At 41.1% G+C, this 12,910-nt stretch overlaps 1 protein-coding gene across 4 annotated transcripts in view; it reads right to left on the minus strand.

The window, feature by feature from the left end:
• Window positions 1–12,332, minus strand: part of PCMTD1 (protein-L-isoaspartate (D-aspartate) O-methyltransferase domain containing 1) — a 108,598-nt gene extending 96,266 nt beyond the window's left edge. For 2 of the 4 annotated variants that reach the window (XM_075549658.1, XM_075549654.1), the window contains exon 1: window positions 12,123–12,262. Coding sequence is in view for 1 of the 4 variants with exons in the window: in XM_075549656.1 (XP_075405771.1) it covers window positions 12,123–12,312 (190 nt within the window). In the remaining 3 variants the exon portion in view is untranslated. Of the gene's footprint in view, window positions 1–905; window positions 1,156–12,122 lie in introns of all 4 variants that reach the window. The other 2 variants (XM_075549655.1, XM_075549656.1) reach the window with 2 other exon arrangements.
• Between the last annotated feature and the right edge of the window lie 578 nt (window positions 12,333–12,910).

Consider the following 12,910-nt stretch of genomic DNA (forward strand, 5'->3'; position numbering starts at 1 on the left):
CCTAACATCTAACAATGGAGGTAAGGTACCAGAATCTACTCATGTAAAATTATTACAAGGCCTAAAGAACAAAGTAATCTGCAGTGACATAGAAACACTCTACATTTCAGTATTTTATTTGTTCAGTTGATTCTATCACCAGGGATAACAATGCAATCGGGGTTTACTCTAGGGCAGCGGTTCTCAACCTGTGGGTCACAATCCCTTTGGAGGGTGGAATGGTCAAACGACCCTTTCACAGGGGACCCCGATCATAACAGTAGCAAAATTAGTTATGAAGTAGCATTACGGTTGGGCGGTCACCACAACATCAGAACTGTATTGAAGGGTCTCACATTAGGAAGGTTGAGAAGCCCTGCTCTAAGACAACTGCTTGGATAGCAGAAGCATGATGAATGGTAAGATAAGACCCACACGAGAGATGTGTCTTGTTGATAACTGTTGAGACACAGGAAATTAGGAACATGCCAAACAAAATGACAAAAGAAGAAAACAGGAAAAGAATCAAAGAGGCTGTAAAGTGGTGAAGGTGACAGTAGTATTATTAATAGTCCAGGGAGATCGTGACCAGGATCAGTCCCAAAACTAATCCTGTTGAGGTGGAAATCAGAAATACCTCTTTTCTTCAACACACAGCTACTACTTTCTATTTGATAATTCACAACAATGACAACAAAGAACTCACAAACTAAATGGTTTATTAAGGAAGTACCGTATACACTGGAGTATAAGCGGACCCGAATATCAGTCAAGGCACTTAATTTTACCACAAAAACCACACAGAAAATGTGCTGAAAAATTGGCTTACACACAAGTCTATACAGGAATAGGGTACAACTCAGGATGAGAATCAGGAAGCATGTCTTCAGTGAAGACAACTGTTTCTCTTAGTCATGCAGTCCTACCTCATGTCCCTGAAGACAGACTCCACTCCTCCCACTCAAAACAAACTCCTTTTGGCTCTACCATCTGTTGCCACCAGCTGTGCTGTTGGGCCCTTTCTAGGCATGTTGCCATTGGCTCTCTCCTGGATCCCTTCCAGAACTGTCTGTCTTCAATGTTACAGTCTTTGTTCCGTGTTACAGTTCTTTTAGGAGTTACAGCTCTTTTGCTTTCTTTCTCTCTGCTTTTACTTTCTTCTTCCTGCTTCTCTTTCTGAAAAACAAACAAACTCTGGAGCTGGTTACAAATACACACAATTCTTTGTATTTCAAGGCCTGGCTCCTCTCAGCTGGGCCACAAACTGATCAATTCCTCTCAATAAACCAGACAGTTCATTTGCTTAGTGAGCTATTGTCATCCCATTTACACATCCTTTGACCAATTCCTACCAGGTACACATCAATCACAGTGCAGGCCGCAGTCCAAGACCAACCAAAAAGTATCAATCCACGCTCTCTAGTTTTACCCAGGAAATGTCAGTCCATCTGGACAAAAGTAGCCAACTCTCTGGAGTAGAAAACGAGGGCAAAGATAACTCATCCAGGCTAAAGGAGAAAATCTCTCAAGATGTTTTTACAAAGAACCAAGGCAAAAGGCCATTTAAAGGAACATACACAAGGATCTTTTGACTTGGAGTCTAGATGACTAAGAGAATATGAAAGTCATTAATATAAGCACGTGAATGAGAAAATAATTAATGTGTGAAACAGGAACACAAATTTGAATGCTGATTCAAAATAATAAAACAAAGTAGAATTGGTAGCTCCAGTAAAGAGGACGAGATAGCTGAAACCAATGTGTTGGGTGGAATCGGGTATGGAAAAAAATCAACTGAAGAAAACTAAACCTAAAACAACCAACTTTAAGAGGTAAGACGACGGAGCTGGTACCAAGGGCTCACGTAAAAAAAAAAAATGCTTTGACACTGATCATGGCAATATTTGCACAAATGTGATTGATACAATTGATATATAGATTGTTATAAGAGCTGTAAGAACCCCCAAAATGATAAAAAAAATCAATTTTAAAAAAGAGGTAAGATGAGAAAATGACCAAATGCGTTGAGACAGAAAAGTCACCTGAGAACAAAGGATGAAAACCTCACCACACTTAATCTTCCAGTATTCAAATGGTCATTATAACTCCAGATTACAAACTGAATTGGCTGTATGACCATGTGATTATCACTACACTGTTTATAAGCACTTGATGGTTACTGAAAAGCATTAAGCATGCCAACTCAACTGGAAGCCCTGCACAGCTAACACAGTAAAATCCATAAAATTACATAGACATGCATGAGGGGATACCTAAGAACTGTGTTGGGCAGAACAGAGCTTTCGTAGTATGCCATTTTTCTTGCTAAGCAAGCATCAGACAACTCACTCTGAGTTAGTGAACCCAGTGGCATCACCTGGGAACTTTCTCTCTTGTCACAGTGAATTTTTTCCGTAAAAGCAGTTTTTCCATAACCTTGTTTTTTGTGATGGCAGATTTAAGAAAACAGTGTGCAGCTGTGAACTTTTGTTTCCTGCTCAAGAAAAACGCTGCAGAAACTTTGTGATGTTTAACATAGCTGACAGGGACAGCACTGTGCATAAAACTCAAGTGTACCAGTGGTTGTCTCATTCCAAAAAACATGAAATATAAAGTGATGACAACCCTCATTCTGGCATCCGTCAACTTCTGAATGAACAAAATGGTCGACTCGTAGTGCATTTGGGGTTCATTCCACCAGGTCAGACTGTTAATCAAGCTTTCTATTTAGAAGTTCTGAAAAGATTACGTAACAATGTGCTACCAAAAAGGCCTAATTTGTGGTGGACGGGGAACAGTTTTGCCACCATCACTATGCACCTGCTCACGCAGTCATCTCAGTGTTATCAGTTTTTGGCAAAAAAATAGCATGTCTCCCTTGTTGCACACACTTTACTTATTCAACCTCACTGTGTGTGAATTCTTTTCATTTTTGCAAATGCAGAGACATGAAAGGACAGTGATTTGATGACGTAGAAGAGGTGAAGAAAAAACGAGGGAGGTGCTGTCAGCCATCCAAACAGATAACTCTGAAAAATGTTTCCAAGAACAGAAGCACAGATTTTACAAATGTATTAAGTGTAATGGAGAGTATTTTGAAGGCGATAACGTTTTACAAAAAAAATTTAAATACTTATCTTTGAAAAAAATTCCATTACCATCTCCTATATATACATACATATGTATATATGTACACATATATATTTATCAAACTTTTATCATCCTTGTTTTATCCATTCACACATTAAGTAAAGGGATTACTCACTTTCCTTTTGCTGTGCTTAACAACCTATTCTCAAAATTTCTCCTTTCCATTCTTTCACTTTTCAAAGTTACATTCATTGGGTTCATGAGGGAGGGAGGGGAAAAAATGAGGAGCTGATACAAAGAGCGCATGTAGAAAGAAAATGCTTGGATAATGATGATAGCAACAAATGTACAAATGTGTTTGACACAATGGATGGATGTATGGATTGTGATAAGAGCTGTACGAGCCCCCAATGATTTTTTTAACTCTACAACGCCGAGCACAGGTTTTTGTAACATTTAATCAAATGTATATATTAATATACATGGATGACTATGAAAGTAAAGAATAGAAACAAAAATATTTTCCTGAAATTAAAAATCGAGGCATTATAGGTTAAAAAGTTATATTGGTTTATAATTCACATAAACAACAGTTAAATCATATCAAGTTGTCAATCAATCGATTTTAGAACTTTTCTTCTCGCTTGTATTCACTGCTATTAACTCACCATTTCCATACAATCATCCCCGCCATACCCCCAAGAAATCATTACGTCAGTTATTGTCTCATTGTTGTTGTTATTAGGTGACATGCAACAGGCTCCGACCTATAGCCACCCTAAGCACAAGAACACATTGCACTGTTCTGCGTCATCCTCACAATTCACAACTATTCCTATGCCTGAGCCCATTGATACAGCCACTGTGTCAATCTATCTTGTTAAGAGCCTTCCTCTTTATCACTGCCCCTTCACTTTACCAAATACGATGTCCTTCTCCAGAGACTGGTCTCTCCTGACACTATATCCAAAGCATGTCGGATGAAGTCTTGCCATCCTTACCTCGAAGGAGGACTCTTTGCTTACTTCTTCCAATATAGATTGATTACTCCTTTTAGCAGTTCAGGATATGTTCAATATTCTTCTCTAGCACAATTCGAATGCATCCATTCTTCTACAGTCTTCCTTACTCATTGTCCAACTTCACATGCACATGCTTCAAAGGAGAATGACATGGCTTGGATTAGGTGTACCTTAGTCCTCAAAGCAACATCTTTGTTCAATACTCTAAAGATGTCTCGTTCAGCAGATTTACCTAATGCAATTAATCTTTTGATCTCTTGACTGCTGCTTCCATGAGCATTGATTGTGGATCTAAGAAGACAAAATCCTTAACAACTTCAACCTTTTCTCCATGTCATATCAGATTACCTATTAGTCCAGTTGTAAGGATTTCGGTCTTCCTTGCACTGAGCTATAATCCATATGAAGGCTACAATCCTGGATCTTCTTCAAGTACTTCAAGTCCTCCTCACTTTCAACAAGCAAGGATGTGCCATCTGCATACTAAAGGTTCTTAATAAACTTTCCCCCGGTCCTGATTTCACATTCTTCTTCATATAAGTAGCTCTGTTTGTTCAGGATACAAACTGGACAAATAAGCCGAGTACACAACCCTGCCACACACCACTCCTGATTTTAAACCATGCAGTATTCCCTGGTTCTGTTCAAACAAACTGCATCTTGGCTTGTGTTGTGCATGAGCACAGTGAAATATTCTGGAATCCCCATTCTTCTCAAGGTTATCCAAAGTTTATTATTATTCACACAATGCAATGCCTTTGCATAGTCAACAAAACATAAACAAACACCTTTCTATGGTATTCTTTGCTTTCAACCAAGAATGATCAGACATCAGCAGTGATAACCCTTATTCCATGTCCTCTTCTGAATCCAGCCTGAACACATCTGGCAGTTCTGTTAATGTACTACTTCAATCTTTATTAGAAGGCCTTCAGCAAAATTTTACTTGCATGCAATATCAATGATAGTGTTCTACAGCTTGAGCATTCTGTTGGGTCGCCTATCTTTGGAATGAGCACAAGTATGGATCTCTTCCAGTCAGATGGTCAACTAGCTGTCTTCCAAGTATCCTGGTATAGATGAGTGAGTGCTTCCAGTGCATCAGAAGTTTGCTGAAACAAACATTTAAATGTGTATTCCATCAATTCCTAGAGCCTTGTTTTTGGCAAATGCTTTCAGGGCCATTTGAACTACTTCCTTCAACACCATTGATTCTTGTTAATATGTTATCTCCTGAAATGGTGCACTGTACACTAGGGTTTTTTGTTCTTGTTTTTTTGGTTTTGCTTTTTGGTACAGTAACTGCATTTCCATCTTCTTTGCATGATTCCTGAAATCTTCAATATTTTGCCCATAGACGCATTCAAAATTACAACTAGAGGCTTGAGTTTTTTCTTCAGTTCTTTCAGGTTAAGATATATTCTGAGCATGTTTGTTCTTTCCCTTTGGTTTTCTAAGTCTCAACACACTTCATTATATTATTTGGTTCTGTCTTGCCCTTTGAAAGTTTTTATTCAACTCTTTGACTTCACCCTTCCTTCCATTTGCTTTGGTTACTCTATAATTTAACCACAAGTTTCACTTTCTTGTGTCATCCACTTTGATCTTTTCTTTCCTGTTTTTTTTTTCTTAATGACCTTTTGCTTTCTTCATAAATGGTCTTAAAGCCCTCTCACAATTCATCAAGTCTTCTGTCGTTAGTGTTCTATGCAGCAAATCTGTTTTTGAGATACTCTTGAAATTCAGGTGAGATAGACTCAAGGTTGTCTTTGGCTCTAGTGGACATGTTTTCATTTTCTTCAGCTTGATCCTAAACGTATATGAGTAACTGGTGGTTTCTTCCACAGTCAGTCCCTGGCCTGATTTTAATTACTGTTATTGAGCTTTGTTATCTTGTCTTCACAGATATATTCAATTTGATTTCTATGTATTCCATCTGGGGAAGGTTATATGTATGGTTGCCTTTTTGTGTTGTTGAAACAAGGTATTTGCTATGAAAAAGTGACTGATTTTGCAACATACTGTCATTTGATCTCCAGCATCCATTCTATCACCAACACCTTATTTTCCAACTACTGCTCCTTCCTCTTTGTTTCCACCTTTTGCATTCCAATCACCAAATAACTACCAATACATTTTGATTGCATATTGGGTCAATTTCTGATGGAAATTATTGGTAGACTTCTTCGATTTCCTCATCACTAGCTCTTGTGGTTAGTGCATAATAGTGTTATTAATTGGATTTCCTTGAAGGTGGATAGATATGATCCTATACCACCATTGTACTTCAACATGAATTTAACAAGACCCCTAATGATAGTGAATGTCACGTCACTCCTCTTGACTATGTTAATCCCAAAATAGCAACTCAAGCTTTTCTGATTCAAAATGGTCAATACCAGTCCATTTTAGTTCACCAATGCCTAGGACACAAATCTTCACGTGTTCCATTCCATTTTTGATCCCTTCCAATTTTCCTAAATTCCTATTTCGCACACTCCAAGTTCCAATCATTAGAAGATTTTTGCAGCTGTTTCTCTTTACCTTGAGTCTTGCCCCTTCAGCAAACGAAGACCCTGAGAGCTTCACTCCCACAGGAGTTAAGGCACTCACATTACCATGGCTGACTCCCCTTTAAGAAATCATTTCTTCTGCCGTCATATTTCGAGTGGCCTTGGTTGGACCTGATGGCCCCACTTGCTGGCAGTGTCACCAATAATGTTGTTTCTTTTGTTTAAGCTTTCAGTATTTGAAAATGCTTCGGAGCTTTGCAGTTTTTACCTGCTTCTTCCTCTGAAGTAGCAAGATGAGTCATCTCCATTGTCTGTTGTGAATCTAGAAGTTCCCCTAAAACCTGTTCACTTTGGATTACCCTGCTGGCATTAATTACCCCGCATCACAGTAACTAACACACAAACCACCACAGAACAATAAACTGACACAAGTGGTGCTGGCTCTATAGATTTGCCTATCTTGATTTTATACACAGAAAACTATTATCAAAACAAAGTAAAACAGACAGAAAAAAACCTCAATCAAAAGGGAAACATGAAATGTCAAAAACAAAAACAAATTTTAAAATGGGCCAAAAGGGAGATTAAATGATAAGGTGTTAAATTTCAACTTAACTGTATCTGCAATAATCTACTTTCCAATGCACTCTACATGAGCAAGTCTATTCCTATTCCTGGTCTATGGTCAAAGAGATTTTTCCGAAGTCTTAATCCCAGTTTGCAAAAGGCTCTGGATGACATGACACTGGAAGCCCCAAATCTACTAAATGGTCCACACATGACTGAAGCCTCGGGGGACCTCCCTCTGACATAAAAGTGCAAAATTGATTAGCCATGCTATCAGACAGCACTGTAGAGTGGGTTCCGGCAGATGCAGTCAGGTCACAATGCATTGTCTGCTTTCACTTTCAGCTCTACTAACTGCTCTCTTCTTTCACTCCTAAATAGTAAGCCAAGAGATCTTGGTTGTCTGCAATTCTCCTTTCTATAATTCCCTAATTGGGCAAATACATAATGTTTGAATTATCACCTTTATACACAATATTTACAAAACTTAAAATAGATCAGAGATCTTTTCCAAGTAGTAGACTATAACCTGATGGTAGAGATTGAGTTTGTGATGGTAACATACTCTCATTGAATACAATCTCTAAGGAAATGTGATAAGGATATGATATGTGATAATAAGCATATGACCTATGAACAAAGTGAACATATTCAAACTAATCCAGTTTTTCACCAGTACTTTCACTAAAAAGTTAGCACTGTTCCATATACATTTGATAGTCACAAAGTTTTTTCAATACATGCATGTATAAGTCCAATAAAACCCAAGTCACATGCTAGCAGACAAAAGGGTACAGGAAAAAAATAATAAAACTTAAAAAAAAGGGGGGGTACAGGAAAAGCACGCCCTCAGTCCTCAATAAACTAAAATCAAGTAAGAAAACACACAAGTACCTATGCTGCAATATTATAATGACCATAGAAGACATATTGGGGAATAAGGAAATGAGTCAAAACAGATTCATAGAATTAACAGTGCTTGAACTGAGACCTGCAGGATGATTTTTCCTTCTTCAGGAGAGCATCCCAAGATAAGAAAACAGAAAAACCAGAGAACTCCTTTATGTACTTATACAAGTTATTTCATACACACAATAGTCTTTAAAACTAAAACCCTTCAAAGAATAGCCCTCACTCTTTGTCTTAGGCATAGAAACTAATTAATTCTAGGAAGTTCTGTTCTGGATTGAATTGTGGCATGTGGCATGCCCGTTTGGGTATGTGTTATCTTTGTTAAGTTATGAAGCAGGATTAGTGTGCAATGTATCTTGAGTCAATCTCTTTGGATATACAAATAAGATTTTAAAAGTGAGTGAGTGTAGCAGAAATGGGATATGAGAGATGTCAATCCACATGCACATCTTCAAAAACCAGGAAACAGAAGCTGAAGAGACAAGGATCAGCCAAGATAGAGAGAAACCCTTCCCCAAAACTAGTGCCGTGAATTCAGACTCTGAAACCACTAACCTGTAAGACTAAAACTTAATGTGTTCAAGCCCTTCTTTCCGGCATTTCCCAAGTGGTTTCAGGTTAAACTAGAAACACAAAAAATGTCGATTTCTCCTCATCAGCAATAAAATCATTCTCATTTTTGAGTATGGACGCACACACACAGCATTAAATCCTTCCCTGTTCCTATTTCCTGTAATAGCATAAGGTTAATATAGCTCAACATGTTCAACTTTCTGGTGCTTCAACTTGTTATGCCCACTAGGAATCAAAATTGATTTGATGGCAGTAAGTTTGGTTTTGGCATTCAAACGTTCTGAAACCAAAAATGTAATGTCAAGAATTCAAACTCCTTTATTAAAATTAAAATGTTCCAGTCTCATTATAAAATGGCATCTCCCCCTGTGCACAGCAACTCTTTGAAAGTTAGAATTTTTCTTATAAAAAAGCTTTGAGTCTACCTCACCTCTGAAACGTTTAACATGAATTTCCATTGACTTCTATATATTAAAATGTGTCCTGAAATGTTTACTGTATAATTCAAAGAAGAAAAATTTAGAGCTTCAAAAGACTTTATGGAAATTGCTATGAAGTCTTACACTCTCAACACTCTAAATTGCTGTCACACTTCTATGTATGTGTCATTTCAATTTTCTTTTTTCTTTTCTTCTCTTCTCCATCAGGCGCTGGCTTTGAAATATTGAATTCGTAGTCTCTGTCTAAATTGCACAGCCTCTCATATAAAAGAGAAACATCTGCTGCCATCGAATAGATTCTAACTCAGAGCAACCCTATTGGGCAAAGAAGAACTGCCCCCTTTAGGTATACAAAACTTGAAATATTTTAAAAGTTGTAGAGTGACGGGTGGGTTTCAACCACTGGCCTTATGCTCTGCAGCTCAATGCATAACCAATTAGCCACTATGGTTATACAGACCGCTTCCCTAGGAAGTGTTTAATACCTAATTCTTTTTTAAGTATTTCTCACACTTTCTTGTCTTATCCTCTAATTTGTGGGTCTGAATTCTTCTCATATTTAAAACCAGGATGATAATTATGTTAGTGTAACTTAATAGCTGAAAATATGGACCACCATATCTAAAACACTACAGCTGATGTCATCCAGCCAATGCAATTTTCTGAATCAGCAACCCACATAACCAAAGAAAAGCCCTAAAAACCAAAACACCACAATTTTGGAGGGGGGGGGGGGTTGGGTACTGTTAAGGATAATAGCATTGATAGTTCTAGGTTCTTTTAAGCACAGTTCCTAAAATAATAAAATGCTATATAATCTAGCTTAAGATTTAGAAGCCAAACTCTTCTTTGTGATTATCTTACTAGCTTTGTTTTCCCTGGAGGCTAGTTACCACCAGATGAACACACAGTATTTCTGAATAAGTGCAGGGCAGTGATTAAATCAACAAAGCCTCCAGCTTTTCTGCATAAAGTATAATGAGGATTTGCTAGCTTCTTGCAACTAACTGTCATCAAGTAGATTCTAACTCCTAGGAACCTTATAGGGCAGTAGAACTGTCCCTGTGGGTTTCTGAGACTGTTAATCTTTATGGGAGTAGAAAATATCTTTCTCCTAAGCAGCAGCTCAAGGTTTTCAACAGCTTTTGTTGTAGTTAGCAGCCTGGGACATAATTCATACGCCACCAGCGCTCCTCTTAGTAGTTAAGTGAGCTTTCTATTCTAGCACAGAGTTACAGCCTCAGAAACTTGCAGGGGCAGTTCCACTGGGTCCTACAGGGTCACTGTGATTTGGCATCAACTGGATGGCATGAGTTTGATTTTTGGTTTTGAGAAAAAAGTCCTGATGGTACTGTGGTTCTGCATTGGGCTGCTACCCACAAGATCAGCAGTTCAAAACAACCAGTCACTCCACAGGAGAAAGATGAGGCTTTCTACTCCCCCAAACAGTTACAGTCTTGGAAACTCAACAGGGCAGTTCTACCCTGTCCTACATGGTGACTGTGTCTGATTTCATGGCAGTAAGTTTGAATTTTCTGAGTCAAAGATCATCCTTCTACTTAAGTCTTATATGTGTTTAAACCCTGGCTGTTGTAGAATACAAAGTTCTTGGCTACTGGCCTTCTACCTTACCTTTTCTTCATATGACAGTAGCCAGTCCATGTTTAAGGAATCGTGTCTGGGGGTCAAAGAGGACATTTAAATTTACGTTGAAAAATGCATTATATATGTATTGCTTTATGAAGTCATCCAAGTCTCATGTAAATTACCATTAGGTTCTGTGCAAATATATTGCTCAACTTAATATGAAAGTATTTCCATCTGGCCCTTGACATTCTGAAAGGTTTACAATACTTTGGGGCTTGTTTTGTCTGTCTGGTTACACTATGTTTTAAATTTCTGGTCTGTACCTCTTTTTAAAAGCTAATGATTACTCAAAATTTTCGGATAATGTTCAGCAAGAAAGAGAAAAGGAGATAATTAAGCACATAGTTATGCAGCCTTTAAAATGAAAGAGCTACATAACCAAATGGTAATTATTGTTGATATATATAACTAATAAAAATATAATCCCAATTTTTCTTTTTAAACATTTTCATTATATGCATAAAAAAAACAAATCTAAATGACTATACACATTTATAGCCCAGTTACCCAGGATAGTAACAGGAAAAATGGGGGAGGTAAGTGGTCGGGGGCAGGTGTTTTCATTGTTTGACTCAATTCTTTTTCTTAAAGAGCACCTACTACTTTAGTAATAAAATAAAACCGGTGGGAGTGTAATAACTGCTGGAAGCGCACTTTCCCTCCATACGCAAATTCATTAAACTTGTAATTTTTAAGAAGACATGGCTATGATTTATCTTTTTTTTTCAAACAAAGGCCATACAAAAACAAGAGAGGGAAGTTAAAAAAAATTGTTATGCAAAATGAGTCCGTCCGTTTCTACTCATGGGTCCTCTCTAAGGCGTTTTCTGAAAAACCAGTGGGACCAGAGCAGGCAAGGCAGTTAGAACTAACAGTAGTAGACGCTCAAACAACAACAGAAAAACGTTGGCGCTCCTCTCTAACCTCAAATCTCTTCCCACCCCTTGCGTCCCCAGCCAGCCTAGATCCGATCTCGTCCTTTAAAAGCAAAACAGAAAGTCCCGAGAGAACGTGAAAGCCCCCGGAGGCCTGCGGGCGTCTGTCCGGAGGGGACAGTCCCGAAGACAGTGGTCGCACAGGCCCCCGACTGGGTCCCCGGACGCGGCGCCCCCGACCCACAGCTCTCGCCCGCCCCCACTCCCGCGGGACCCCCGCTGCCCTCGGGTCGCCCCTCAACGACCTGCCCCCCACCCCCGGCCACCAGGCCCCCTCAGTTCCCGGACCCTCCCCGCTGCCGGCCCTCCACCCCCCAACTTCTCTCCCCACCCCACCCGCACCCCCACCCCGGCCTCAGCCCCCTCAGCTCCCCGGTTCCTCTGGCTCCGAGGCGCCCGGCACTCCGGCCCGCAAGACCCGGAGTCTGCGAGGGGCAACGTTACCTGCAACCCGGCGGTCCGTCGGCTCAGCCGCAGAGGTGCGCAGGTCCAGGCGCTCGGGCTCTCGAGTCCCAACGACGCCGGCTGCCCAACCACCACGCTCCGCGGGGGCCGACGCCGGAGGGGCGGAGCCCGGAACCCGCGGCCGGGGAAGCCCGACCGTCGGCTGCGGCGCCGTCGGGGCACTGGGCATGCGCACAAGGCCGAGGCCGCCGAAGTCAACAAGCCGGGGCGCCCCCCCGCCCCCCGCGCGCCGAATCCGCTCCGCCCGCTGGGCGCTCGCTCTGCCCCCAGGCCCAAGCCACGCGATGCCTTAACGAGAGTCTGGGGACCGCGGCGGGGGGTGGAGATCTCGCGGAGGCCGGGCCGCGACTCCCCGGCCCCTCGCTCCCCGCGGGCCGCCTCTGTGACCCCGAGGCGGCCCAGTGGGCCCGGCTCGATGCTGGAGGGGCTTCGGGGGCAGCTCTGCTCTGGGACGCGACCTCCGTGCTGTGGGCGGCTCGCCAGAGCCCTCTGCGGAGGGTCATTCCTCGTGACCCTGAACAACCAAAAATCTCTGCAGATCGTGCGAACAACCAAAAATCTCTGCAGATCGTGCCTCCCCGGCCCGTGTGCGCGCCGCCTTCTGATGTCGCCCGTCCCGGGCCTGGGGTCCTCAAGCCCCTGCAGACCCTGAGGGCGAAGGCTGACTCGAGACCTTGTGAAAGTGGGCTTTCCACCCTCCGAGTTCCTGCTCCGGTGAAAACTGGACCCAGCCGGCGGGACGTGGACAAGAGGAGAGTCGTAGCATC

This window comes from Tenrec ecaudatus, chromosome 5, assembly GCF_050624435.1.
Source record: "Tenrec ecaudatus isolate mTenEca1 chromosome 5, mTenEca1.hap1, whole genome shotgun sequence".
Taxonomy (NCBI): domain Eukaryota; kingdom Metazoa; phylum Chordata; class Mammalia; order Afrosoricida; family Tenrecidae; genus Tenrec; species Tenrec ecaudatus.